The following is a 25,239-nucleotide window of genomic DNA, read 5'->3' as shown; positions in this document are numbered from 1 at the left end:
TCTGGACTACCATTTTTAAATTGACATTTGCTTTTTGCTGCACATAGGAGAGACTTTCAACTGTGGCCTCAACATTCTGCCTCCTTTCCCAACTGTGTGACAAGTTGCCACCTGACTTCTCCAAACTCTCAATTCCGGGGCAGCTAGACTTCTCATGTACACACAAACGGAAAGCATGTTTAGGCTTTACAGGCTACTGCGAGGCCTGTTTATACAAATGCATAGAGTTCATGGATGGTGTTCGGATTTGGCTGGGGCTCCGTCTTATATACAAGACTGCAAATTTTCCATCTTGTGTAGTATTTTTTTTTAAATTTATGACGCTGTCTTGAGTCTGTGTTTCACGTTTCCCCATCTCACTGTGCTGGGCTGTGCTAAGTTGCTTCAGTTATATGACTCTTTGTGAGCCAATGGACCATAAGCTACCAGGCTCCTCTGTCCATGGGATTCTCCAGGCAAGAGTACTGGAGTGGGTTGCCATGCCCTCCTCCAGAGGATCTTCCCAATCCAGGGATCGAACCTGCATCTCTTGTGTCTCCTGCATTGGCAGGCCAGTTCTTTGCCCCTGGGAAGCTCCTCCCATCTCATTAGGCTTAGCCTTTTAGATGCTACTCTTCCTTTCCTCACATATCCCCCCTGGCCCCAGTTTTAGTTCAACCGCAGTGATCTGCTCCATAATCCACTGTAGAGACCTGCAGTTAATACTGGTGAGGTGGAACCTGATCTGCCTTCTCAGGGAGCATATTTACGACTTGCAGAGACTGTAAGACCCTTCTAGTTTGTCTCGTATGCTGGGAAGAAGAGGAGAAGGGCTTGTTCCTTTGGAAGGCCTTCTCATTCTATTTGTGTTCACATCTAAATCCGCCTGAAGGCCTCCTCCAGACGGTTTCTCTCATATTTTTGCTATGTCCCTTATTATCATGATGCTGAAACACACATTTGTCTCTTCTCCCCAAAGTGATGAATTTCTCCTTCATCTCCATCTAAGCTTTACGGTAACGTGACTCGTACATGACAACAGCAGGTAAAAAAAAAAAAAAAAAAGTTCTCCTGAAGATCTATTCTTTCTAAAGTAACGGATGAAGAGCATCTTTGAAGATTACTAGGGTCAGGTCCCTGCTGTGAAAGATCTCACAGACCAGATTTCTGGTCCATGGTCGGCCTATCTCCTTGGTGTCAAAGATGAACTTACGGCTGTGCTGAGCTTTTGCATTTTTAGCTCATTTATTTACCAAAGAATTTGTGTTCCCTCCTCTGCTCATGTAATATTTTCCAATGAAACCTATGCAGCCATCTCATCTAGAATCTCACCTGGCATCACCACCTCTTCCTCTATTTCCCTCTGCAGCCGTGGTCTTCTCAACTACTGACTGTATTTATCTGTCTCTTGTGTTTCCCATCTGTCTCCCCTACTAGAGTGCAGGCCCCAGGAGGGAAGGTATCTTTGTTTGTTTCATATATTGTGAATCCTCCTGGGCCTAGAATAGGACCTCACATTCCAAGGGTGATAGCTAAAATCTGTGAAGTTGTTAAAATATTCTGCAAAGGACTGCCTCTGCGTTTCATAATTCTAAAAATTAGTAATTAAGCAATAATGCCACATGAACTAACCTATGATAAGTTTACTTGAGAATAAACTGTGGTTTTGCCTAAATATGTCTAGACCACCAACGCAGAAACTTTTGTTGTCTGGTCTCCAAAATTTCACTCACTGAGTTCTGCGGAGTCATGTTTCTCCCCTGCATGAATCGGTTCACTTACGGTGTGCAGATAAAGTGGGCTTAATTTTTAATTAGGTTGTGATAACAGGGAAGCCGGATGAATCTCTTTAGCTTTCTAATTCGCAAAAGTTTACATGGACTAGAGACTGACTTTCTGAACTGTTCTGTTTGAGGCTCCTCATTGGATGTGGAAGTCGAGATAGGAGTGAAGGAAAGTGATATATAAGTAGCTTTTCCCTAAGAGGCTTAGAGATTTGAATTAATATTCTTTATCTTTAACGATTAAGGGGCCCCTGGCAAGCCAAGGATGGATTTAATTCTATTAAAAATATACTAGGGCGGCAGTGCTGCTTGGGGCACCCAAAGGCCGGAAGTCAAGCATCCATGACCCAGCGGGGCAGCCCCTTCCCTCCCCGGGGCTAACCTTCATTCGCGGAGTCCCTGGCTGCAGCCCACAGGCAGGCGCTCACAGCCTCGTAGGAGGCGCTCAGCCGCGTGGCGGGGTCCCTCTTGGGCTTGGGCGGAGGCTGTTTCCGTGGCGACGGGAGGCCGCTGCCGTCATCCAGGCTGAACACCGAGTGCAGAGAAGGGGGCCTGGAGGGCGGACCAGCCAACTGGGCCAGGCCGTCCACTGCGGCGGGGACTGGGACGGAGCTACCGTGGAGGCGCCTGGGTCCGCTCTTGTCTTCAGCTCTGGGGGGAGAGAATGAACACACAGAGCCCCAGCGGAGGGACCCAGAGCCATCACTCAGATGGTAGCAGTGAGCCGGCTCAAGCACAAGTCATCTCGGCTCTTGGGTAAACCAGCCTTCCCGCGGGGCTGGAGGAAGCCAGCGGCGCTCGGGTACCCAGGGCCTCTAGAGGCAGCCACTCCATCCTTCCAGCCCCGCTTCCCGACAGAGCCTCATCATGATTACTTCAGAAAAACATCTCACCCAAACCCAAGACGTCTCAAGGAGTGCCATGTTTGCCATCAGGCATTCGCTGAGTCAATTTTTCACACTCTGATTATTAAGCAAATCAAAAACCCAGAATTTCAATCTGAATAATAATTTCTGGGAAATCCATCTTAATAGAGAGTTACTGATGCATCAATTGCTGGGAGTTCATCACTGTTCATCCTTGCAAAAGAGTATATACTTAAAATGATCAAAGATTTTCATTTTCCCTGCCTGTCTGTCTCTCTCTCTCTCTTTCCCTTGCCATTTAAATTCCATCAGCAATTATTTAATTATGTGCAGAATTGTTATTTTTCTTCTGTGGCTCCATCTGGTTGCCCAATGCCAAGTGAACTGCTGGTATTCAATAAATAAATAGACGAATACTTCTTCACTTAATTTTATAGCAGGCAAATGAATACACGATGAAATTGAGAAATTGGGGTGGCTGTTTAGCTCCAGCAGAGAAAATAATAAATATTATTCTGGAAGTCATATAAAATTAATAGTTATCTGGTTAAAAAAAAATTTCCTTCTGGCTTCACATGTCAATGTAATCGAGTGCAAGGGAGATGCCAGTGCGTTCGTTTCACAAGGAGTCTCGGAGCATTTGTTTTTATAATTATATCTTTGTGTGGCAGAGAACCAACAGGGCTGGGATCCACTGCCAGGCAGATCAGACGCCCATGTAGGAAACGAACGAGCTGAAGATGAAAGTGTGGCACTCGGAGGATAATTTGTTTTCCCTGTAATGTTTAATTACAGTTTTCCGTACAAAGGGAATTTTTTCAGCATTTAATCACTGAGATATTTGAAGCTAATTAGTGAGAGACACACCACCATTTCCACTTTAATAAAAAATCATTTGACATTGCAGTCAAGGCCAAGGGGGGCGGTCATCTGCAGCGAGGAGCGACTAGATAATGCTGTGTTCCTGTGGAAAAGTATCTCCCTGAGACTTTGGGAAGGTCATGCACACACTGCTATATTCAAAGTGGAGAGCCAACAAGGACCTACTGTAGAGCACGCGGTGCTCAGTGTCACGTGGCAGCCTGGATGGGAGGGGGCTGGGGGAGAATGCAGACACGTATATGTATGGCTGAGTCCCTTCACCGCTGTTCGCCTGAAACTACCATACATTGATAATCGGCTATGCCCCAAATACAAAATAAAGAGTTAAAAGTCTGGGGAAAAAAAAATATTCCCAACAGCAAATTAGGATGGAAAGGACCAGGGAGGGTTATTAGGCACAAGTATCTTCGTTTGTCACAGAGAGACAAGAGTGGTGGTGTGGAGAAGGACCTGGATTTCTTCAGCTTGTATTTCAAGCCCAGCATCCACCGTGGACTCTAAAAGCTTTCCCTGAAGCTTTCCTTACTGGCAAAGAAGATGAGAGAGCTTCCTAAGGGAAATATAATGCAGGCCACCACTGATCAAGTTCACGGCTTTTGTGTTTTTAGAGCGGCCTCTCCATTTTGGGGGTCAAATTTTCAGACGTTTCTGTAAGTCAGCCTTATTTATACACATGACACTTTGGTAAAGATGTCAAGATCCCAGCTATACACTTTTGCTAAGATGAAAATATTAGATGACTTAAAACTTGGTTGGTGAGGGGCTTCCCTGGTGACCCAGTGGTAAAGAATTCATCTTCCAGTGCAGAGGACACGGGTTTGATCCCCAGTCCCAGACTATCCCACATGCTGTGGGACAGTGTGGCCTGGGCTCCACAGCTACTGAGCCGGAGCCCTAGAGCCTGTGCTTCCCAATAAGAGAAACCGCCACGATGAGGAGCCCACTCACCGCACTTCGAGGGTAGCCCTGGATACCCACTCACCGAAACCAGGGAAAGCCGGTGCAGCAACAAAGACCCAGCACGGCTGATAAATCACGGGGGAAAAAAATCTTGGTGCTTGAGATGGCAAATGCTGCAGGCATTAGTGTAGCCATCATTTCACAGGATCTGAACTAACCCACACAGCATCCATTTTCTAGAAGGAAAGCCCAGGCAATGCATCCTTTCAGATGTCAGGAAGTGTCGCTTTAACACAGCGGGCATGCATATATAAGACCCCAGATAGGGGTCGTAGGTCTTCTCCTTATGGTGTTCTTCAATCACCTGTGATTGAACTTTACATTAAGAGCTATCAACGCTGGGACTTCCTTGGGGTCCAGTGGTTAAGACGTCACCTTCCAAAGCCACGGGGTGTGGGTCTGATCCCTGGTGAGGGAGCTGAAATCCCACGGGCTTTGTGGACAAAATCCCGGAATATGCAACAGAAGCAATATTGCAACAAACTCAATGAGGACTCTAAAAATGGTCCATATAAAAAAAGTATATTTTGAAAAGCACCGTGGGCATTTTCTTGCCCCACCCCCACCCCGATGAACCACATGGGTAACGGAAGCTGGACACCGCCCGCCTTTACCTTCTGGAGCCTTCCTCCTGCTTGCCCCTGGCCTCCAACTTCTCTTTGTGGAAAGCGGCGTTCATCTCATTCCGGAGCCGGTCGTTCTCGCGGGCGATGTCCGAGGCGTTCTGAACGACCAGGGCGTCATAGGTCTTCAGCCCCAGGTCCTCTGTGACCTGCAGGAAGCTGTTGATGGATGTGACTTCCTGCTGCCGTGCGCTCCTTTTCTGATGCAAGTGCTGGCGGGCTAAAAATCCTCTGACCACTTCAGCGAAAGAACACAACCGTGGGTCAGAAATCCAGACGCACACCAACGAGCCACAGATACACCCTGTCTAAAGAATGAGTGTTTGTGGCTCAGTCGTGTCCAGCTCTTTGGGATCCCATGGACTGCAGCCCACCAGGCTCCTCTGTCCATGGGATTCTCCAGGCAAGAATATTGGAGTGGGGTTGCCATTTCCTCCTGCAAGGGATCTTCCTGACCCAGGCTCTCCCACACTGCAGGCAGGATTTTTACCAACTGAGCCACCAGGGAAGATGTCATGTCTGAACAGCTGCAAAATAAAGGATTCTTCGCCCAGTCTAGGACTTTACAAAAACGTTCCAATGTTGTCTTAAAAAAGATACCCGCACTGTTAGGAATAACAGCAGCGGAGGTAAAAACCCTTAGTCTGACTGAGCAGGTAATATCCTGACAAAGCTCCCGCCTTCTGGGTGAACACAGTCTGGACACTGATGGAAGGAAGTCCAAACCCCAGAGAATTCCGGGGTTAAAACAGGGTAACAGAAGACCTCGGTTGCCTTGGTCCCCAATGCACCAGCTGCATTATATCAGATTATAACAGAAACTTCTGAGGCCCCTGGAAGTAGTCTCTGAGAATGCCATGCACATACTGTTCACAGGACTGGGATTTAACTCCTAGAAACACCAGCTCTGCATTTAAGGCTCTGGGAAGAGACTGTGTAGAAATATGGGGCATCCTTCTGCTTTCTGGAGAAGCAGGGCTAGAAACCATGCAAGAATCGGGGGAAAAACAGGCGGGTGAACACACTTTTACATCACTAATATGTCAGTAACAAATGTAAGACTTGCAAAGAAAAATCATGCCCGCTGTTCAAAGGCACTGCCACATGCCAGGCATCCCATCCCATCTTTCAAGGCCCAAACTCAACGATCACTGATGTACCCATCCTATCATTCTGTGGGCTTTCCAGGTGGCACTAGTGGTAAAGAATCTTCCTCCCAATACACGAGATACAAGAGACACGGGTTTGATCCCTGGGTTGGGAAGTTTCCCTGGAGAAGGAAATGGCAACCCACTCCAGTATTCTTGCCTAGGAAATCCAGTGGGTGGAGGAGCCTGGCGGGCTAGCGTCCATGAGGTTGCAAAGAATCTGACACGCCTTAGCAACTCAACAACAACAAACCTTCATTTTGTACCCAAAGAAACAGACGCTTGCTGAGGTTAAGAGAATACCTCCAAGGAGACACAGCCAACCAACAGTAGAGGCCAGGGTTCAAATCTCTGCTCTTAGGAGGCCGAACTCCATCATGCAGCCCTGAAGACATGCTCTGTAGCTCTCCAGATCGGATCACAACAGGGAAGGTGTAAGGAAGTGTGTTTGGGATCAATATGAGGAAGGAATTTCAAACAATGAGCGAAGCTGCTAAATGGATCAGGCATGTCATGGGAAAGAGGGTCAGTTCCCAGTCCCTGGGCAAGTTCAAGAAACAGGACGCTCAGGGAGGCTCTGACAGGTGCGGGGGTCGGGGCGGGGGGCAGTTGGCTGGGGGGCAGTTTCCAATTAGATGCCCAGATGCATCTCTTCCCAGTCTAAGCTTCTAAGACTAGGAGTTGTTTGGATTATAGGAAGAGCTGTAATTGTAGGGAAAATTAATGTATGTGCTCAGTCGCTCAGTCATGTCCGACTCTTTGCAGTCCCCGTGGACTGCAACCCACCAGGCTCCTCTGTCCATGGGATTCTCCAGGCAAGAATACTGGAGTGGGTTGCTATTCCCTTCTCCAAATGTGGTATAAAGACACTTTATTCTCCTCTGTAGGGAGGAAATTACCCTGCAAAACATCAAGTGTTTTAAAATATTTCCTGGCTATGGGAGGACAAATATTTGGTATCTACATATGTCTAGGATATTTACTGAGATACCTTGCCTCTGTTCAAATTGTTAATCAGCCATATCACAATACAAAATGTTTTTGGTTAATAAAAATAAATTTAAAAAAATTTTTAAGGGTGGGAAGGTGAACACAACTTTCTACAATCATGGCTTCAGAGGCAAAAGATACACAGATGTCTAAGATGCTCAAGGCCTCTTTTTTTCAGACGGCAGTACTAAATGTTTAGTTACTTTGGAATGCGGTTGTATTAACTGTAGAAACAGTCATGCTGAACTAATCTAAAAAGAGAAAAAGATTAAACAGTGAAAGGTATAATCAGACTTCAGGAATATAAAATGCAGAATAAAATGTAGAAATATTACCCGTGTGACAGGCACAGGGAGCGAGAGAGGCAGAAAGCCTCAAACTGGCCAGTTGACTCGCTCATTTGAAAGAGAGAGACCATGACTTTTTGGTAGCTGAAGGGGAGGGTATATTCAGGATGTTTAATCTCTCAGAATAAAGAGACTGTTAACGTGGACAAGCCAGACCTCTGACTACAGAAGGACAATTCATTGGATTTGTGTTCACCTGGGAATCCACTGTCTGCTGTTCAGACTTTTTCCGCACTTCACACCAGTGATCATCAAAAATTTTTTTAAAAATTGTTATAGGAGTTGCTAAAATGTGGCATCTTTACTACGAGACAACTAATGAACTAAATCTGCCACAAATAGGTAATTGATTGTCTCTTTCTGACAATTCCATGCAGGGTAAAATGAAGGTATACAGTCAGAGGAAAAGTTCTGTTGGGAGTAACCTGTAATTGAAATGATTAACCTTAAGACTGAAAGTTACAGCTTTCTTCCACCTAATATTTACAAGGAAAAACTGAGAACTCTTGAAAAACTAGAAATGACCCCAGATGCTATAACTTCTGAGTGAATTTCACCTGTGCAAAAAGGACAGAAGCTATGGTTCCAAGAGATGTAAAAATAAAAATCAATAATTAAACAATTTGCATTGAAGAGCCTGTAAATTAAAAAAAAATGCTTTTACAGCCATTATTTTATTTATGCAATAGAAAATTATGGTTTTTATCTTGACACCATTTTAAAAATCCCATTCTCGATTTTTATCATTAGAGGTAAGGAAAGAATCACAGTTCTGCTCATTTCTTGTTTCAGCTCTGCAGGGCTCAGACTTAACACTGGTAACCAACCTGAGGAGGCACTTCTAGTGGGCACCCCTGCTGGAGGGCAGAGTACACAGTCCTCTAATTACACATTCCGGGAGAACGTGCATGTAGTCGCTCAGTCGTATACAACCTTTTGAGACCCCATGGACTGTAGCCTGCCAGGCTCCTCTGCCCATGGGATTTCCCAGGCAAGAATACTGGAGTGGGTTGCCATTTCCTCCTTCAGGGATCTTCCCAACCCAGCGATCGAATCCGGATCTCCCACACTGCGAGCAGACTCTTTATCATCTGAGCCACCAGGGAAGCCCCGAAAGAGTGATGTGTATACCGAGGGGCTGACTCTGCAGCCCAGGGGCTAGCATACTCAGTCCCACCTCCAGCCCGAGGCTACAAATACACATTCAGATTTAGGGGGTCTGCGGCGGGCGGGGCCTGAGACTCGGCATTTCTCACCAGCTCCTGGGGGATGCCAGGTCTGACCACACAAACAGGAACTGCAAAGGTGGTGGTCAAGAGTGGACCCGTGAGCCCAGCCTTTCCCGACACTCTGTGTAAACTATACGTGTGCTTAGTCACTCAGTCGTGTTCGACTCTTTACAACCCCATAAACTGCAGCCCCCCAGGCTCCTCTGTCCATGGGATTCTCCAGGCAAGAATACCGGAATGTGTTGCCACTCCCTTCTCCAGGGGATCTTCCCAACCCAGGAGTTGAATCTGCGTCTCTTGCACTGCAAGCAGGTTCTTTAACATCTGAGCCACCAGGGAAGTCCACAAAGGAGGCCAAACCAGCCTAACCCAGACAGAAGCAAGGAGTGCACACAGCTGGGAGTTGGCCCTTTCCTTACCAGAGGTTCCTCCTACCACCGCGATCTCCAGGCTGGTCAAAGTGACCTCGGGGGACCAGGCAGAGAGCCTGCCATGTGGTCTGGGGTTTGGAGGAGCGGCTGCCCGAGGCTAACTGCAGGAGTAGCCCAGGAATCTGAACGCAGAGCTGCACCCAAGTGTCACATGGGGCCTTTTTCCCCACTGCACGTTTGGAGGCACACTCTTCTTGTCCTGTGCTTCTTGGAGGATCAACAGACCGGATGTTTTCAAGGTGTGCCTGTGTGCTTGATCAGTCACTCCACTCTGAAGTGTCTGACTCTTTCCGACACTCTATGTAAACTATACGTGGGCTTAGTCACTCAGTCGTGTTCGACTCTTTACAACCCCATAAACTGTAGCCTACCAGGCTCCTCTGTCCATGGGATTCTCCAGGCAGAGTATTGCCATTTCCTCCTCCAGGGGATCTTCCCAAACCCAGGGATCAAACCCTTTTCTCCTGTGTCTCCTGCATTACAGGCACATTCTTTACCTATTGAGCCAAAAGGAAGCCCATTTTCAAGGTGAGGGATGCATCCATTAAAAGACATGTATATCCCCTCTTCCAAACTATGGCTTAGGTGACAGTGAGCTACAGAACTGCAGATGGAATGAGCAGGGAATAAAGCATAAGCCAGGTCTGCACACTCTGATCTAAAGACAGGTAAACAGCCAACTTAGTGACAGTGCTTTCTGAACACAGGAAACCTATTTATTTGCCCAAAGGTGGTGCCATGGGATGGACAGACGTAGGGACCATGGCAGGGCCCTCCCTAACGCAGGTCCCCTGAAGATCTAACAGTGGGGGCTCACTCAATGCTTTGTATGTCACAGTTCAGCAAAGCTCAGAACTGTGGCTGAACTGTGACTGTGGCGTGTGTGACTGCTACCTTTTTGGCAGGTGATAATTTTTCTCTGCAGCTGGCGGCACAGGTCATTCAGCTGGCTGGCGTGCCAGTATTTCAGGAACACTTTCCGAACTCCAATCTAAAACGCAAACAGCAGGGAGACATTTAGCAGCAGGAAGATGCCAAAATAACAATGGGAAAATATTCAGGCAAGATATTTTTTTTTTTCAGCAAAGGATTAGCAGAAGCAAAGCTAACAAAAGTAATTCCAGTGCCTCTTCTATTTTTTTAAACCATTTTTCCACTGAATCAAAATCTCCAAGCTTTTGCCCTAATAAGTATGTTTGCCGTATGTCAACAGTGTCACTAACGTTTGCAAATACCCATCCACTACAGCTGAGGTGGCTGCACCAGGCAGTTGAAAGAAAAACACTGGTCTTGACTCTTTATTGGAAGATACAACCATTCCCATGAATGAATTCCCAAGTTCCAGGGCTCAACTCTTATCTTTCCTCTTTTTTAATCCTTTTCTTTCCTCAACTCACTGGAAGGAGGGCACGTCTGTGGAAAGGGAAAAAAACGGACAAACAAAAAGACCATAAACAAAACCTACTTAAAGCTGACACATGGAACTGTTTCATGTCAATGATTTTCTCCTGCTCCTCCATATAGTTTTATAAACCAAATGTTACGCAACTGCAACTAGAGAGCTGCAGCACAAAAGCAAAGCATCTGCACACAGTCGTCTCTGAGCAAAAGTCCTCTCGAGGGCTGCCTGAACAGCAGCCGTACCATGAGCATCCTTATCTAGGGTTTGAAAAAGGGAGTTTAGGCGTGTTACCGAATCAGCTTCTACTGAAAACTGTGATGGTGTGCAAGTTGGTCCAAATGTTCCACTATTGATGAAGACAGCTGCCAAAGAATGTTCTTAAAAACACGTAACAATGAGCCATAGCCGTGCATTTTCATGATAATTTTCCGGTGTGTTGTGCTTATTTTCTAAGAATTCACAGGACTGGGGTAGGTGTGAGGACTGTCCTTCACAATGGAAATGCTCACAGTCTCTTTGGGGAAGCAGAAGTGAGTCACTGCAGAAGAGCCTGGGAAATACTAAGATGAGGGGGCTGTGGATGCTCAGAGGTGATGTTCTGTTAGATAAGAAAAAAATACGGCTCGGGCAGAACTTGTGATACTGTTCCCGGTCATCTCCTTAGCCCTGGAGACAAGCACCATGGAACATGCGCTCCCAAGCATGGGCTGTGGGCACTGACACACTGATCCCTGAAGCCTGTGGCCGACCTCACAGGGAAACGAGGCTGGCACGGGTCTAAACACCATCAGGTATCAGAGAGGCTGGCAGGCCAGACTGGTCATCAGACTGCAGAGCCCAAGGTGATGTTACGAAGCTTTTCACATGGAAACTGAGTTGGCGCCAGACATATTTTGTCACTTTCCAGAGATCAAACCAGTCAATCCTAATGGAAATCAACCCGGAATATTCCTTGGAAGTACTGATGCTGCAGCTGAAGTTCCAATACTTTGGCCATCTGATGCGAAGAGCCAACTCATTAGAAAAGACCCTGAGGCTGGAAATGATTGAGGGCAGGAGGAGAAGGGGATGACAGAGGATGAGATGGTTGGATGGCATCACGGACTCCATGGACATGAGTTTGAGCAAGCTCAGGGAGACAGTGAAGGACAGGGAAGCCTGGCGTGCTGCAGTCCATGGGGTTGCAGAGTCTGAGACGACTTGGCAACTGAACAACAGCAACAGTCTTTCCATCGAGCTCTCCTGCAGGCCAGTGTGCTGTGTTCATGCAACACAGTTTTGCAGGAGACTGAGACCTGAATCTTGCGTACGGCAGCCGGGCTAGCTCTTTGAATGGGCAGGGAAAGCCCTCTCCACTCTCCTGTTTCCGAGGCTCCTGGTTGACCAGATGTCCTCCTTCATTTACTTTTTCTTTTGCTGGTCGAAGGGTGAGGCAGGCACTTGAGTGGGTGGCCACAGAGAATTGGTACTTCCCCCCCATTGTATTGCCATTCTGTCTTCCCAGTTATTTTCCATAATTCATAGTGTTTTTTTTTCTTCCCAACTGCTGACTTATTTTGGCAGTCAACAGGAAGAACAGTTGGTACTGTCTGTGAGTGCCACGGAGCAAATCTGTGAGACAGGCACGGGGTTGGGGGCGGGGGGAGCATGCCATCTTCTGTTCACTGTCAGTTGTGGAATGTAACTCACTGTGGATGCGTGTGCTGAGTTGCTTCAGTCATGCCCGGCTCTTTCTGACCCTGTGGACTGTAGCCCGCCAGGCTCCTCTGTCCATGGGATTCTCCAGGCAAAAATACTGGAGTGGGTTTCCATGCCCTCCTCCAGGGGGTCTTCCCGACCCAGAGACTGAACCCACATCTCTTATTTCTCCTGCGCTGGCAAGGACTTCCTGGTGGCTCAGATGGTAAAGAATCTGCCTGTGATGCAGGAGACCTGGGTTCGATCCCTGGGTCAGGAAGATCCCCTGGAGAAGAGAATGGCTACTCACTCCTGTATTCTTGCCTCGAGAACTCCATGGACAGAGGAGCCTGGCAGGCAGGCTGCAGTCCCTGGAGTCACAAAGACTTGGACATGACTGAGAAACTAATACTTTCACTAGCGCCACCTGGGAAGCCCACGTGACTCACAACAGGAAACTAAATCCCCAAAGCAAAATCTATGCAGACGTGGATTCTGAAACAAAACTCCCAAAGCATTATAGGTAGCGATGCTATACAGCAGGCAGCCTCAGCATGACCACTGCAGGGCGCTGGCTGTGGGGTGAGCCCTCAGAGTGGAGAGGGAAGGGCTGGAATATAGTTCTTCTTCCTTAATTCAGTGGAGACCCTGGGTGGGAGGAGAGCTGGGTGGGATGGCTAAGATCTCTTCTAGTGATATTTCTAAGAGCCACTCCAAAAATTCCAAGTAGGTGGATCTTGAGAACTTTGCTAGATTAGAGGATACAAAAAAAAGTTCCAGGGATGATGGAAAAAGATGAAAGTGGGACAGGAAAACCAGGCAAGGAGCAGAAAACAAAAAACAGGCTTGAGGTACTGCCGTGGAGAGGGAGGAGGGAGGAGGCCACACCTGTCACTGATGGCCACACTGGGAAGCATATTCCAGGGAAAGCATAGACACTTTGCTATGAACATTGGGCATACACTGGGAAATTTAAGAGGAGGCCATCTAACTTTTTGACAAGTATTCTGGAAATGTATGAAGTTCCAGAAAGTAAGAAAGAGAAAAACAAATATCATATATGAACACATGCATGTGGAATCTAGAGAAATGGGACAGCTGAGTCTATTTGCAGGGCGAGAATAGAGACACAGATGAGAGATGTGGAGGCCGGGTGGGGAAGGCGGGGTGGGGTGAACCGCGAGACTGGGATCGACATACATACACCTCCAGGTGTGAAACAGGTCGCTCGTGAGAAGCTGCTGTATAGCACAGAGAGCTCAGCAGGGTGCTCTGTGATGACCTAGAGGGGTAGGATGGTGCGGGAGGGAGTCCCAAAAGGGAGTGGAAATATGTATGCACAGGGCCAATTCAGTTCATTGTACATCAGAAACTAACACGACACTGGAAGGCAACTATAGCCCAGTTTAAAAAAAAAAAAAAACAACAACAAGAAAAAACTGGCTTGAGAAGGGATTGTTCGGCATGGTTTTGGCAGGACACTATAATGGGATCAATGATTTGGGTTTGGAAGATTCCACAACTGCTGCTTGTCCCTTGGCTGATTTCCAATAGTCCTCCAGGAGTGGATTTTTGATGCCTGTTTCTTCCCATCCGGTAGGGCCTGTATGACCCTCATCTGCTTTCGCAGAGCAGCCGATGAATGATCTTTAGATTCCCTCACCGTGCTGCTGGGTATTCACCACTGCACGTGGATATTTACATCTCCAGATGAATGTGAAGAAATACTCCTGAACTTCACAAGTGGTAAGGTTTTGAGGAAGGTGACCAACGAGAAACAGAAGATGAGGACTTGTGAAGTCCTGGTAAACGACGAGCTGGAGAAACAGATGATAACGTCTTCAAGGATGAAAAGAAGGTATGATGAACACCGAACACATAAGCCAGGACTGGAAGTCATTCAGCGAATTGGAAATAAGACCTGGGACTCAGTAGGTGACAAGAATAAACGATGGAGGGACTAAATGAAAAAGACAGAAGACAGAAGGTTGGGCGCAATGATGTAGCTATTGAGCTGATCCCTCTCTTCCCTGATAGCTCGGTTGGTAAAGAATCCGCCTGCAATGCAGGAGACCCCAGTTCGATTCCTGGGCTGGGAAGATCCCCTGAAGAAGGGATAGGCTACCCACTCCAGTATTCTGGCCTGGAGAATTCCATGGGATCGCAAAGAGTCGGACATGACTGAGTGACTTTCACTTTCACTTTCTCCTCTACCAAGGGCTTTCCAGGTGGCCCTAGTTTCTACTGTCCATGGGGTCTTGAAGAGTTGGACACGACTGAATGACTTCACTTTCACGCTTCCCTTTCATGCATTGGAGAAGGAAATGGCAACCCACTCCAGTGCTCTTGCCTGGAGAATCCCAGGGACGGGGGAGCCTGGTGGGCTGCCGTCTGCGGGGTCACACAGAGTTGGACATGACTGAAGCGACTCAGCAGCAGCAGTGGTAGAGAACCTGCCTGCCAATGCAGATAGATGTAAGAGACGTGGGTTCGATCTCCGAATTAAGAGATCTCCTGGAAGAGGGCATGGCAGCCCACTCCAGTATTCTTGCCTGGAGAATCCCATGGACAGAAGAGTCTGGCAGGCTACAGTCCATGGGGTCGCAAGGGTCGGACACGACTGAGCGACTAAACCACCACCACCACCACCATCCAATAGGCAGATTCATTCGGTCATTCTTTATTTTTATTGTTTACCACATGACTTATCTATGGGTTGCTTATGTCTGGAGATGCTCCTTGAAATTTTTGCCTTCTTATACTGTTCATGGAGTTCTCATGGCAAGAATGTTGGAGTGGTTTGCCATTCCTTGCCTCCACATTGAAGGCAAAAGGAGAAGAGGGCAGTAGAGGATGAGACAGATGGATAGCATCACTGGCTCATCACCAACTCAATGGACCTGAATTTGGGGAGACTCCGGGAGACAGTCAGGGACAGGGTCGCAAATGGACACCACTTAGTGACTGAACAACAACTATACTTTCTAGCATTTGCTTGGCTACGCTGGCTGAGGGAGCTTTCCCCAAGAGAGCAAATGGAGAATAGGGCCACGGTTGTGATAAGCAGGATATTATGAACAAAACCACACAGTCTAACTGAAAAACAAAAAAAAGAGTATCTTATTTGGTGACACCATGCTAAGATATGTGGCTTAGATGGTAAAGAATCCACCTGCCAGGAGCCAGCGTGAGGAACTCCACCCATGGCAAAGGTCATGAGGAAGGAGGCTTCGGCATACGCAAAGGCGGGATTGAGCCTCAGGAAACCCCCTGTTCCTGAGCATCTACCCCCAAAACCAGAGTCTGCCTACTTTACTGTTTCATGCTCTCACCTACACCTCTGACTTTAGGGGGGCTGTTCCCCACCAGTTCTCTCAGAGAAGGAGTAAACTTGCAGCTCCAGTCAACAAAAATTCTTGGGCGTGACAAGTGTGTCTCAGGTCAACCCTCTCTGCTGGCAGACTAGCTTGTGTGACAGGATTATTCACACCTCTGCCACTACACACGTGATTGTTTACTACCTCTCAACCATAAACAGCACAGAGAGTTTGGAGTATTTTGAAAATCTTAATTAGCATAGGGCTTTTCTCATTGTTGAGTCAATGATTGCCACCAGGCCTCCATATCCTTAGGCACCTGGGAATATATTAATGTATTTGGAATATAGAAAAGGAAATGTAGTAGCTTTTGAGTTAATGAATTTTCTCTTTTGTTATGGATCACTGTACTTTGTTATAAATCACTGTGTCCTTGCTATGTAAAAATGTAACTTTATCACTATCTTAAGACTACATAGATCTTAAGGGGAACATTGGTGAAGGGTTTTCATTTGTTGGGCTGATGTTTGCTGCTAAATCTCCATATTCCCTGCCCTTATAATGAATATAACATATTGGAGAAATAAGTATTAACCTTTAAGATTAATCATGTTAACCTTAGGTTAAATAAATTCCTTTCTTAATTGTAACCCACTACACCTTCACCCTATAGAAATGCAACTTTATCTGGTACCTTCGGAGGGTGGCACCTGGTTTAATTTAAAAAAAAAAAAAAACACCCTTGGAAAAAATAAGTTTTGGGTATCAGAAAGAAAGGGTTGTAAAATGTAAGCAGGCCTCATGGCCAGAAGATGATGTAAAACCCCTAAGACCTTTTTTTATACATTTATGTGAAGCACCTGATTTTGATAAAGGTCAGGACTGCTGACCCCCGCGTACCTTTAAAATTTCCATTTGTCTCTATGTGAAACAAAGGGTATATAAGCAAACCTAAAAAATAAAGAAATCAGATCAGTTTCTGGAAAGACTGGTTCCCCCGTGTCGTTCTTTCTTGCTCCCCGTTTTTCTGGCTGAATTCCCATCTGGAGCATGAGTGCTCGCCATGTCTACTTACTTGCCCCGGCTTTTAAGTTCCACACAAGAAGGAGCCCAAGGAGGGGTACCTTCCGATATTCAAGTGGCACCAGTGGCCCAACGTAGATGGTGCAAATTCCTTGTCTTGGAATTTTACTGGTATCCCACGTAAACCAAGTTATTCAGTCTCTTTTTCTCCACTAATATTTCCTACTACACTATCTGTTTCTAATCTCTCTCTATATCTGTAATTAAATAAGTTTTTTCCTAGGACACCAATTCCGTCTCCCCTTTGAATTACCCTGGATCCACCGGGGCTGGACCCTGGCACACCTGCAATGCAGGAGATCCAAGTTCAATCCCTGGGTCAGGAAGCTCCCCTGGAGAAGGGAATGGCTACCCACTCCACTATTCTTGCCTGGAGAATCCATGGACAGAGGAGCCTGGCGGGCTGCAGTCCACGGGGTCACAAAGAGTTGTACACGACTGAGCAACTAACATGCACGTTCCACTGACAGAGCAACATTTTCACTTTCATTATGTAAGATGTAAGAACTTAAGGAAGCATTACTGAATATATTAAACATGTAGTCATTTCAAAGAGATTATAAAATAAAATATCCCAAATCTTATTCTTCAAAAATATGAAACAGATTCACCCCCCAAAATGTTTCTTTCTCCTTAAAAATGAAATTAGCCATTTAGTAGTATTTCAGATTCCTTCTTCGGAAATTATTCTGAATATTACATGCCAGTCCTTAAGGCCTCTGCTCTGAGTGATACCAAGGATTACTGTTGCTGTTTAGGCACTCAGTCATGTCCAGCTTTTGTGACTCCATGGACTCTGGCCCACCAGGCTCCTCCTCTGTCCATGGGATTTCCCAGGGAAGAATACTGGAGAGCTTGCCATTCCCTTCCCCAGGGGATCTTCTGACACAGGGATCCAACCTGTGTCTCCTACATTGCAGGTGAATTCTTTACGGCTGAGCAACAAGGATCTATACTAAGGATTAGTAGGACTTTAATCAAGAAATCTGTCTTCATCAGGAGAACCCAGACAAGATCCCTGCGTTTCAGGGATTTACCTTGTCTATTAATGACACCGACTAGGAGAAAAGTTTTGGTCATTTTAATTTCGTTTGCGTGCTGAATTCATACACAGTTACTCTGAAATCAGTGCCTTGGTATGCTATATCAAATCCAGCAAATTACGGTTCAAATGAATGAGACCAAATGTTGGGAGCACCTCCACTCTTGCCTTTGGTTGCATTCTCTTCTAAAAAGCTGTTCTCACAACCGGAGAAAAGGAGAGCCTGACATGTTCTCCCACCAAGCCCTCCCCGTGTACACCCTGGAGGCAGCATGTTCCTATCTGAGACGAAAACCTTAATGTCATCCTGACTCCTGTAAAGTAAACCATCTGTGAGTAGAGTCATCGTTATTTTTATTAGAAAACCATTAGGGTTTTTTTTTTTTTCTTTCTTTCTTGAAGGACAGATTTTAAAAGATGAAACAAAACTGTCATTGATGACTTGGAGAGTTTCAGTGACTGATACAGCTTTTAGGGTTTTTTTCAGGGATGCAGGCTGTGGGAGCTGAGACAAGGCTGGATGGGCGGTTGCCATGGAGTGCAGGGGGCCTGGAGGCTGAGCTAGAGATGCTGAGGGCACCTGCGAGATCCCTGCCCCACCTCCCTGTCCTCATCCTCAACTCTGACTGTCGCTTCCAACCAGAGACGCAGACACGGAGGGCTGCCCTTCTTGGGAAGGGGAGAGGGTCCCACAGTTCCTGCTTCCGTGGTCTCACCTTTTCAGGGGCGTCCTTCACCTTTTCAGGGATGTCCTTCAACAGTTCACCACCCTTCCTGCATCACTGGCCTCATCTTTTTAGGGACACTCCTCGTCCGATCACCCCTTGCTGTTTGGGAGATTGTGGGCAAAACTACCTTCAGAAGAGCCATCTGTGAATTAGAGTCATCACTGTTTTTATTAGAAAACCATTAGGGCTTTTGTTTTTGTTTTCTGAAGTGACAGATTTTAGGAGATTGAACAAAATTGTCATTGATGACTTCAAACGTTTTAATTACTGATACAGTTTTGAATGTATCTTTCTAAACACCAGTCTCATTATGCTTTGCTGTGGTTCAGTCACCCAGTCGTGTCCGGCTCTCTGCGACCCCATGGACTACAGCATAGCAGGCCTCCCTGTCTCTCGCCATCTCCTGAAGCATGCCTAAGTTCATGTCCATTGTATCTATGCTTAAAATTATTTAGTAGCAGGGCATGATTTCTAAGATCATGCTCAAACTCTCTTGAAATGTTTCTTAGACTTTCTATAGTACAAGATCCTTTTCCAATGCAATTGAGTTTATTCTCAAATTATATCATATTTCTTACTGTTTCTAAATAGGAACATTTTTCTCCTTCTGGCTTAACATATAACACTGTCTTTTTCTTCATATCTCTCTCTAAATCACCTGCTAGAATGGCTCCTATTCATCCTTCAAAACCCAGATGGCTTCATGAACGCTCAGTCTAGTGGATACTTTATAACAATGAATTCATTAAAGTAATGTATCGATGTCATGAATGTACCTTGTAGAGATCTCTATCTTCCAATGTACCTTGTAGAGCAACCTCTACAGCGGAAGGCCACTGAATTCCCATTTTTGTCATTATTGGAATACCTGTTGGAATGTTCAACTTGACTGTGAAATATTTGTGGGCTAGGATACTGTTGGAAAAATATAAAGGGCACCATTTACACATATTAGGTGAAGGAAAGCAGATGGCATGACAAAACGGAAAAAAAAACCCAGAATTTCAAAGAAAATGACTTTTATGGATAGTAGCTATAATGTGAGCTCAGATTTTTAAAATTATTTATTTCAAAGAATTGAATCTTAAAAAAATAAATCCATTTAAACTATGTGAATGCATTCATTTAAGAAAAAAATGTTGTCTAATGCAGCTGGAGAAACAGATGTTACGTGTCATATTTTTGGTGCCATCACATTCTGGTATAAGATAACTGTATCCAAATCTAGGACTCCATCCTCTAATTCTTTACCTGCCCTTGGGCTCACCTTGCCACTGCCTCCAATCTAGTAACACTCTAGAAACCTTCCCATGATTTTGTATTGCCTGTAAGCTAAAATGCATACTCTGGGGTTTGGCACTCAAACGCCTTCATAATATGATCTTTATTAATCTCTGGTGGCCTAACACTTTTTACTCCTCTAAAAGAGATGTTATTGACTTGAGATTCTAACTTCTCACGCACTCTCTGAGGGCAGAAACCCATGCGAGCCTTGTGTCAAGGGCCCGCAGCATCTGAGCAGCATCCTTAGTGAAAGATGTCACTGCTGTTGCCACTGTTTGGTTACGTGCCATCCCTGTATATCTATGTCTGCAATATTTGGCAGCTTTTTATTAATAGTTATCACAGATTAGATTTGACTGAGAAAGAGTTTACTGTGGGGGCTGATATTTATGCTGCAAAATGCTGTACCCTCGTTATTATAGATAAAAAATTACTCTTTGAAATTTTTAATCTCCTTGGCTCTAAAAACACCAGCATTATTCAAATGCATACTTCCCACTTAAAGACAAGATATATAAAATCATAGCAGGATTAAAAGTAGTCAACTTCTTTCACTGTAATGTTGGAATTTACTTAAAGTGCCCTCCCAATGTCGACCTGTTCAGTTTTCAAAACAGCTTTATTGACAACGACAAGAACAACACACTCTCTCCTGTATTTCGATGTCTGTGCCTCTCTCCCATCAGAATTGTTTCTCTCCCTGCTGATCTGAGAATGTCACCGTGTTCCTGTAAAACAGTTCTTCTCCTTTGCACCATGCAAAGCACTTTCTGTGCCCACCAGGTAATCTCTTCCAGACAGAAACAGTCCCCCACGAACGCCTACATTCCCACTTGCATGCTATGAACAGACCTTCCCACGTTCCCGGCTCGTTCTCATTTTCACATAGGACTTAGGTACACTGTGTACTACATCTTTCCTGGTTTTCCTCTCTCACGTTTATTCACCCACTTAACCTACCATCTGTCTTATCTGTCTCTTCACTCATCACGCATCCACCCACCCATCCATCCTTCTATCCACCCCTCCCTCCCTCTTTACATCCAGCCCTCTATCCTTCTATCCACCCCTCCCTCCATCACCCTGTTCATAAATCACACATTTGTCAAGGGCTCTACTAGTACCAGGCCCTGTGCCAGGCTCTAGACCACAAGGATGAATGGAACATGTTTTATACTTTCAGGAAGCTCAATGAAACAACCATTTAACTAAAAGCCGTCTCCTCCAGGCTGAATTCACATATTTCCCCTATTTACTTCTTTAAAAAAATTTTTTTTTCTTTTTAGGTAAGAAATGGATTTATTCAGGTTCAGCGAGAAGCACAGTCCACAGATGGAGTGTGGGCCACTGCAGAGGGCGAGTGCAGCCCTGTTTACTTCTTTGATCTGTTACGTTTCTAAAGAAGATCACTGTCTTATGAATTTATACTTATTATTAGTATTTCCATATTTTACATTTTCATGGTGGCTAATATAGATATCCTAAAGTTCAGTCTGGCTCTGATTGCACTTTAAAACATCGCCAAAGAATACATTTGTGCTAAACATAAGTTCTTTTCTCTTTTTTATAAACAGACCATTCTTGAATTTTAACTTTAACACAGAAAAGATAATTACATCCACACACTCTAATAAGTACTGTATCTTCTGGTATTTGAAAAAGGTGGTTTGGCTCGAATTACATGTAATTACAGATTAAGAAAAATTAATTACTCTCACCCAGAATACTATGACCTGTATAGCAAGCAGTGACGAATAAAAACCACTATTTTGAGCTTACGAGTGAATTATGTACCATGGGATCCTATGTATTATTTCATTATGGAAATCACACCAATCTGGTCAAGAGTGCTTAAAACATCTCTTCTTTCCAGAATGACACTTTGTGAAAAGCAAACCAAAGCCAAACCCAAACAAGGTTGATTAGCTCCAAAAAAGTGCACTGGGTAAGTTAATGGATCCTCTCAGGGAGCACCTTTGCTCTGTCTTTTTAACAAAAGGGCCTCAAGAATGTCAATACCAGTTACCCTGCCCCGTGGAATGTGAGGTTGTAAATGATTAACAGCAGCATAAACACAATCACACCGTTGTCCCTGCTGGGGTGCGGACACCAAGTCAAGAGCCCTGCCCCCACCAGCACCCTCCGTGCTGCTGCCACTGCGTTCCCTGACGCTGGCTTTCCTGCTGTAGACGTGAGTCTTCATGACCCCGTGTCCTCATCATCTGGGCTGATATTGCTCTTTGAGAGTATTTTAGTGTGTTAGTCACTCAGCCGAGTTCAACTCTTTGCAACTCCATAGACTGTAGCCTGCCAGGCTCCTCTGGCCCTGGGATTCTCCAGGCAAGAATGCCAAAGTGGGTTGTCATTCCCTGCTCCAGGAAGCCTTCTAAGATATTTTTAAAAGATTACCTAGCCTTCCTAATTTTACAAATATTTCTTCTGTGGTACATTCGTTTGCTTTGCAACTCACCTATGTTTACTTTGTGAACTGTCTTCTGCTTTCACTGCCTACAGGGCCAGGTCTTTTCCATCTTTCCTTTTTTTTTTTTAGTATAATTTTTACTGGAATTTAGTTTATTTACAACGTTGTGTCAGTTTCAGATGTACAGAAAAGTGAATCAGTTATACACATGCATGGGGGCTTCCCAGGTGGTGCTAGTGGTAAGAACCCACCTGCCAATGCAGGAGAGATAAGAGACTCAGGTTTGATCCCTGGGTGGGGAAGATCCCCTGGAGGACGGCATGGCAACCCACTCCAGTATTCCTGCCTGGAGAGTCCCATGGACTGAGGAGCATGGCGGGCTACAGTCTATAGGGTCGCAAAAGAGTCGGACACAACTGAAGTGACTTAATGCATAAGGGCACACACACATATGCCCACTCTTTAGATCCTTTTCCCATATAGGTCATTCCAGAGTATTGAGTCCCCCTTGATATACCTTATTACTTATCTACTTATATACAGTAATGTGTATATATCAATCCCAAACTCCCGATTTGTCCCGTCCCCTTCACTTCCACCCTGGTCACCCGAAGTTTGTGACATCTGTGACGCTATTTCTGTTTTGGAAAGAAGTTCATCTGCAGCATCTCTCTTTCAGGTTTCCCATGTAAGCAATATCATATGGTCTTTTCCATCTTTCAGAGCTCCACACTTATTTTGTGCAGCAAATTCACACTTGGACATAAGAGCATGAGCATATTCCCGACCTAAACTGATGTGCTGGTTTTAAAAGTGTTCACTCTTTGAGTCAATAAAAGGTCACGTGCTTGTTGACTGAAGGTCCCTGTGAGGTCCTATCCCTTCTCTGCCTAAGCCACCCTGTGTGTCCATCTGTACCTGCTCTGTCTCATGCGGGTTACTATCTAAAGCTTGTTGCCTCGATCCCCAGATCTAGATTTGCTTTCCAGTGATACATTTCTTTTTGTTTGTTTGTTTTCTCATGTTTGAAGCCTGAATTGGATCACGGTGACACTCTCCTTAAAGCTCAATGGTTTCACATCGAACCTGAAGTAGGATGCTGAGCTTTGCTCACAGTCCCTATAGCTCTGGACCCCATGTCCCTCTAAGCATCCATTCTGAAGGGCGATTCTGCCCCAGAGGGTGACACTGGTTCATAATGGGCAAAACCCCTTAGCTATGACAAGGTTGTGGCATACAACAGGTGCTTAATAAGGGCTTGTTGAATGACTACATCATTCCAGGTGGCGCAGTGGGAAAGAACCTGCTTCCCAATGCAGGAGATGCAAGAGACCCAAGTTTGATCCCTGGGTGGGGAAGATGCCCTGGAGGAGGAAATGGCAACCCACTCCAGTACTCTTGCCTGGAGAATCCCGTGGACAGAGGAGTCTGGCCGGCTCCAGTGCACGGGGTCGCACAGAGTCGGACAGGACTGAGCATGCACACAGCACACGGCGGACTGATGCAGAAGAGATGGACCTGGGGCGGGTGTAGGCACGACCCCCACTCTCCCAAAAGCAGTAACCCGGAGGCCGGCCGACCCAGGAAGGCGAGTCTCGAGGGGCCGCAAACCCCCTAACAGCTGAGGGACTCTGCACCCCGTGCCCCAGCCTAAGTGCCTCATCCATTTTCCTTCCTGGGGAGTGGGGTTGACAGGCGAAGAGCAGAGGCTGAGAAACACGGCCTCGCAGCGGGGCGCTCTCCCCTCCACAGCTGGGACTTGGCGCTCGGGGCTCTTCTCGGGGGGCCACCCTCCCCGGGGCAGCACGCCCGCCCCCTGCGCGCTACTTCCGGCCCAGCCCGTGCCTCGCTGCCCACTACTTCCGGTCCAGCCTGTGCCTCACCACACGCTACTTCCGGCCCAGCCTGTGCCTCGCCACACGCTACTTCCGGCCCAGCCCGTGCCTCGCTGCCCACTACTTCCAGCCCAGCCCGTGCCTCGCCACACGCTACTTCCGGCCCAGCCCGTGCCTCGCTGCCCACTACTTCCGGTCCAGCCCGTGCGTCGCCAGACCTCGGGTCTCAGCCTGGACTCCATGGCGGCGGGTATGCCCTTCAGGTCCCCCCCACCTGACCCCGGGACCCCGGGATTCCCCTCAGCGAGGGCTTGCAGGACCCTAACCGGTAGCTCTCTATGGGTTTTCTGCTCACGGTCCACGTCCCCGTTCCCCCCGTGAGGGGCACAGGCTGCTCCTCCCCAAGATGGCGGCTCGCCTGCTTGTGTGACCGCGGGACACACACAAAGTGGGGCTCACCAGTGGAGCTGACTCGCTCCACCAGCAGACCTGGAGTCCGAGGAGAGGGGCCTGATTGCTAAGACGTGAGAAGCCGGGTTCGCAGCGGGCATCGCCCGCTCTCGCCTAGCAACGGTTGAGTGCCAGACATGACTGGCCTGAGCTTTCTGCCTAGAGAGGCTGAGAGGGAAAACTGGAATCGCTTTAAGAGAGAGACGAGCACACGAGCGGCAAGACTCGACTGCGCACGCTTCCATTTCCAAAGGGAGCTTGGGGTGAGGAGGAGATTCGTTCATTCAGTCATTAAACACACGCTGAGGGTCTGTTCTGACAGACCGTTGGAGGTGTGATTGTGAAACACACACACGTGTGTGTGAAAATATGTAAGAAAAAAAAAGAGACGTAATATCTGTCCTCAGAGTATAAAGGGAGGCCCACTGACCAAGAGTCAAACATCTATAATGTTATTTTTAAAAACTGCGTGAACACACCAAGCATCTGGGGTAATTATCTGTAGGTAGTTCAGTAGTGATGGGTGAGATCTATATTTTCTTCTTTAATTTTCTGTTCAAATTTCTTATAAAGAGCGAACCCTTTGTAACAAAATCACAATCACATATGTGTATATGAATGTGTTTAGAACCTGAGAAAAAATGGAAATAAATATGTGTGCATATACAGCAATTCCCAGTCATAATGCACACACTATACTCTTAGATATCTATTTTTCATTATGCTCAACAGTAATAATGCCAGAGAAAGAGGAAGAACT

General features: G+C 46.3%; 1 protein-coding gene across 1 annotated transcript in view; it reads right to left on the bottom strand.

Moving 5' to 3' along the window:
* Window positions 1-25,239, bottom strand: part of MYO16 (myosin XVI) — a 527,889-nt gene that overhangs the window by 69,210 nt on the left and 433,440 nt on the right. Inside the window, exons 29-31 of the mRNA XM_042255055.2 lie at window positions 10,134-10,230; window positions 5,086-5,332; window positions 2,146-2,414 (exon numbers count right to left, since the gene is read on the bottom strand). Coding sequence (XP_042110989.1) covers window positions 2,146-2,414; window positions 5,086-5,332; window positions 10,134-10,230 — 613 coding nt within the window. The remainder of the gene's footprint in view (window positions 1-2,145; window positions 2,415-5,085; window positions 5,333-10,133; window positions 10,231-25,239) is intronic.

Source organism: Ovis aries, chromosome 10, assembly GCF_016772045.2.
Source record: "Ovis aries strain OAR_USU_Benz2616 breed Rambouillet chromosome 10, ARS-UI_Ramb_v3.0, whole genome shotgun sequence".
In the NCBI taxonomy this organism is placed as follows: Eukaryota; Metazoa; Chordata; class Mammalia; order Artiodactyla; family Bovidae; genus Ovis; species Ovis aries.
Note: the sequence above shows the minus strand (reverse complement) of the source record. Positions and strands in the feature narration are given on the sequence as shown.